Source organism: Sorghum bicolor, chromosome 2 (genome assembly GCF_000003195.3).
Source record: "Sorghum bicolor cultivar BTx623 chromosome 2, Sorghum_bicolor_NCBIv3, whole genome shotgun sequence".
NCBI classification, from domain to species: Eukaryota; Viridiplantae; Streptophyta; class Magnoliopsida; order Poales; family Poaceae; genus Sorghum; species Sorghum bicolor.
In genome coordinates, this window is record NC_012871.2 from 52,364,637 (window position 1) to 52,368,923 (window position 4,287).

At 48.9% G+C, this 4,287-nt stretch overlaps 1 protein-coding gene across 1 annotated transcript; it reads right to left on the reverse strand.

The window, feature by feature from the left end:
• LOC8071902 lies at positions 408-1,949 on the reverse strand. The gene is made up of 2 exons (XM_002462136.2): positions 1,461-1,949; positions 408-905 (listed from the first exon to the last, which is right to left on the reverse strand). Exons 1-2 carry the CDS (start codon positions 1,947-1,949, stop codon positions 408-410), a joined length of 987 nt encoding a protein of 328 aa, XP_002462181.2.

The window sequence follows — 4,287 nt, forward strand, 5'->3', positions numbered from 1 at the left end:
TCGATGACCATCTACAAGGTGATCGTCCCAGTCAGGTGCAGCACCCAGGCGTGCAGCGGCAAGGCCTCAGCCACCGTCGCTCTCTTCTTCCGTTGGCGCACAGCGAGAAATAGCATCGGTGCGAGGCTGCATATACTCCTACCATTGAGCCATCGTTCAGTCTAGAAGAGCACGGACCTACAATCCCCAAGAGTGATCGCCATGGCTGGCTAGGCTAAGGCCATAACCCCACGCTCGGTCGTTCTCGTCGGTCATCCGTGCCACCTGTCTTGCCAAACCTAGTGTGTTCTGAAGGCCATGCCCGCCTGCATAAGGTCATTGATGCCGAGACCACCGAGCTCCTTTGGCATGCAGACCCTGAGCCAAGCAACTTTGCACCTCCCTCCCACCACCGCTGTCGTCCCAGCCTAGATGAAACCATGCCTGAGCTTATCGATTGCCTGGATCGCCCAAGGCGAGAGTACCAGCGCGATGGTAGTGTGAACTGGAATAGCAGATAGCGTTGCCTTGAAGAATGTCGTGCGCCCAACTATGTTGAGGAGACCTCCTTTCCAAGTGGGCAGGCGCACCGCAACCTTGTCAACAAGAGGTTGCTCATCAGCGCACTTCAGCTTGTAGACGGATAGCGGAATCCCCAAGTAATGAATAGGGAATTCGGCCACCCCGCAAGCGAGAATCTCCTGCACACGTAGCATGTCCGACTCAGTGCAGTGCATTGGGGTCACTACACTTTTCTCCAGGCTGGAAAACAAGCCTGAAGCACACCCAAAGACCTCGAGGATAGCCTTAATCGTGTGTAGGTTGGCCTCCAATTGCGTGACGAAGACTACCACATCATCCGCATACATGCTCACCCAGAAGCCCTCGGCAGCTGGGATCAGCGCTAGCAGGCCATTGGATTCTGCCTAGCCCAGACATTTGTTGAGCACCTCCATGGCCAAAATGAACAAAAGCAGCAACAAGGGGTCCCCTTGTCTTAGTCCACGAGCATGGCAAATGCGACGCCCTGGGTTGCCATTGAGAAGGATTCTCATGCGTGCAGTTGACAGTAAAGCACAAAACCAATTACGCCACCTTCTCGGGAAGCCCATGTGCTGAAGGACCTCGAGCAAAAAGCACCATGCAACGCTGTCAAACGCCTTAGCGATATCAATCTTCAAGAGTAAGCATGGTAGTCGAGCCCTGTGAATAGCCATGCAACTTAGCTGAACTGATCTTAAGTTCTCATGGATACTCCAGCCTCGGATGAAGGCGCTCTAGTTTGTCTGCACAAGCTGGTGTAGCACAGGTGCCAACCTTTGAGCCATGCATCTGGTTAGCAGTTTGCCAAAACTGTGAATCAGGCTAATGGGCCTATAATCGTGGATTTGTGATGGTTGTTCCTTCTTCTTTATGAGGATCATAAAGGCCTCATTTAGATGGTGGAGACTCCTATAGTCCTGCGCCCAGAAGGCGTTTACAGCGTGCATGATGTCTACCTTCATTATGTACCAGCAGCGCTTGTAGAATAAGCCCGTGAAACCATCAAGGCCTGGTGCTTTGTCGCTAGGCATCTGCTGTATGGCAGCCCAAACTACATCCTCCGAGAACAGCAGCTCTAAGTCATGGAGATCCTCCACAGGCAGACCAAGTGCATGGAAGTCGAAGCGTCTTGAGCGCTCAAAATTTGTGCCCATGATGCCGTTGAAGTAGTCATATAGTGCCAAATCCTTTCCTTCGTCATGAACCAGCTGCACCCCTTGCACCTCAAGGCTGTCAATGCGATTTCTGCGGTTCCTATGACATGCCTGCAGGTGGTAAAATTTCATGTTTGCATCCCCTTCACGCAAGAACAGCACCCGTGCATGTTGTTGTGCAATACACCTGGATAAGGACGCGAGCCCCAGCATGCGCATCTTTAGGGATCTACGAGAGTCCGCTTCATGCGGCAGCAGCGGTCTCCTCTCCATCTCTTCATCCAGTATAAGAATGGCCTCCCATGCAAGAAGCAGCTGCAGCCGCACATTGCCAATCTGGACGCTACTTCATCTCTTTAGCTCTTTCGCCATGTTCCTAAACTTGTGGTCAAGCCTGCGGAAAGGATCAGCCTGTGGGATCGTTGAGGCCCAAGCCGCAGCCACGACGTCATAAAAGCCGTGTATCTTAGCCCAGAACGCCTCAAAACGGAAACAACGTTTAGTTCGACCCAGTACATCGAAGTTCAGGAGTAGGGGACAGTGATCAGAGCAGTCGGAAGAAAGCGACTTCAAAAGATGGTTGAGGAACTGGGTTAGCCAATCCGCCGTGACGAAGACACGATCAAGAAGCTCCAGCATCGAAAGCTCCGTTCCACTGGACCAAGTAAAGCGGCGTCCAGCGAGGCTAACCTCATCAAGCTGTGCCGAATTAACAAACGCCCGAAATCTTGCCATGCCTCTTCTATCAATCCTGTCGTTGTTCTTTTCAGCCCTGTTAAGAATCATGTTAAAATCACCACAGACACACCAGGGTCCATCCACACCATTTCTAAAGGCGAGGAGCTCATCCAGGAACTCCACCTTGTCTTGGTCGAGCTGAGGTCCATAGACGACCGTCAACCAAAATGGCTCAACGCTCTCGCTCTCTAGTTTGATCTTGGCGGAGACCGAGTGATGCCCTCGGGTGATGTCAGATACCAAAACACGCTCGTGGTGCCAACGAAGCAAGACACCCCCCGCAGTGCCGATCGCAGGCAGGAACACATAGCCAAAGGTAGGGACTAGAGTTTCATTAGCAAGCACAGCACGTACATCATTGAGTTTAGTTTCTTGGAGGCAGACAAGTAGTGGACGTTCCTGGAGAACGAACTCGCGCACCATTTAGACCACGCACATTGCAGATAAAACACTTGGCTTCTTGCGTCATAGGAAACAATTTGGCTTAGAGCTTGCAAGCCTCCTGACGACTAAGCATCCTCCTCCTCGAGCCCATCCAGCTCGAGCTCCACTGCAGAGAAGTCAATATTGCCAAACATAATACGATGTAGGAACTATTTTTTGCTTTTAGGCATATCACCACAGAGGATCGACCTGAATTTCTCCTTAATGTCAGCATCAGGTGCATTCTCGTTCACCTTGATCCCTGCTTTCTTGAGCATCACCACCTGGGCCTGCTAGACAGCATTAACGGCTCTCGGCTTAGCCGCCAGTCTTCCGCTCCTCCTCAGGCCAGCGGGTGATGCAGGTGTCCGTGACCACCGCAAGCGCGGTGCCTTGAGTAGAGGTGTTTGTAGGGGCACGCAGACAACTTCTTTGAAAGTCTGGTGGATCGAGCGTTCATCCTCAGAGGAAGAAGAGGGCGCACCGGGAGCTGCAGAGTCATTCATCACAGTAGACTGGGACAGTTGTTCTAGAATAGAGGAATGAAGAGGCGAGGGGGGTAGAAGAATTGACCAGTTCCCCCGTTGAAATTACAGCATCAGTTATTGTTGACACTTCTAACGTTATTACTAAAAATAGAGATAAACTCTATCCTCGGCAACGGCGCCAAAAATGCTTATTGGTATAAATTAACTATACTCTTTTAAATAAGATTTAAGTAAGATTATCCGCAAGCGCAAAGATATCGTACCAACGTCACATTTTACCCGGAGGGTTTAAATATCGAATCCACAGGGAAGGTCTATATGTAGGACTTATAACTATAATTTATACTATTGATGTGAACGGTAACCAATAACTAGAATCCTACTCTTAACAGGGATAAGTCACTTGATAAAAGATACGAGATAAATAATGATCAGTCATCATAAATAGATAAATATTAGAGCTCTTCTAGTCAAAGTAATAGCTAGCCATTGGATAAACTCAAAAATAAATACTAAGGTAATTCTATAACTACGTCAATGAATAACTCTAATTAGTGCAATTACATCTATAAATCATTGTTAAGTCAACCCTATATCATAATCACATGCAAAGAGGCATCAACTAATGAGGGTTTTAGGATACAACCGTCACCTTCTTCGCGACCACGCCCAAGCTAGTCCTACGTACGGGGGGTGCACCACAGAGAAACCAACACAGCTGTCACCTGCGTGGACTACCACACGACCCGGCACATCAGGGTGCCCTCGCAGATAAACAAGATATCTAGACACCACGTCTACATGTTGTCTACCATCTACCCACCCATGGATTGGGTAAATGCTATACGAGCAATTATATGGATTCAATAAGATCAAACCAACTATTCTAGACATATAATCAAAGTAGACAATGACTATTACGATTAAGAATATATAAGAGATTAAGAACAATATTGCCAGAA

What these genes read in the sequence shown, in the direction of transcription:
- LOC8071902 (XM_002462136.2), bottom strand. Translation starts at nt 1,949, where the DNA reads ATGGAGAGGAGACCGCTGCTGCCGCATGAAGCGGACTCTCGTAGATCC. An exon ending in AGGTAGACATCATGCACGCT is followed by an intron (nt 906 to 1,460) that starts GTAAACGCCTTC and finishes TGTCTGGGCTAG; the next exon opens with GCAGAATCCAATGGCCTGCT.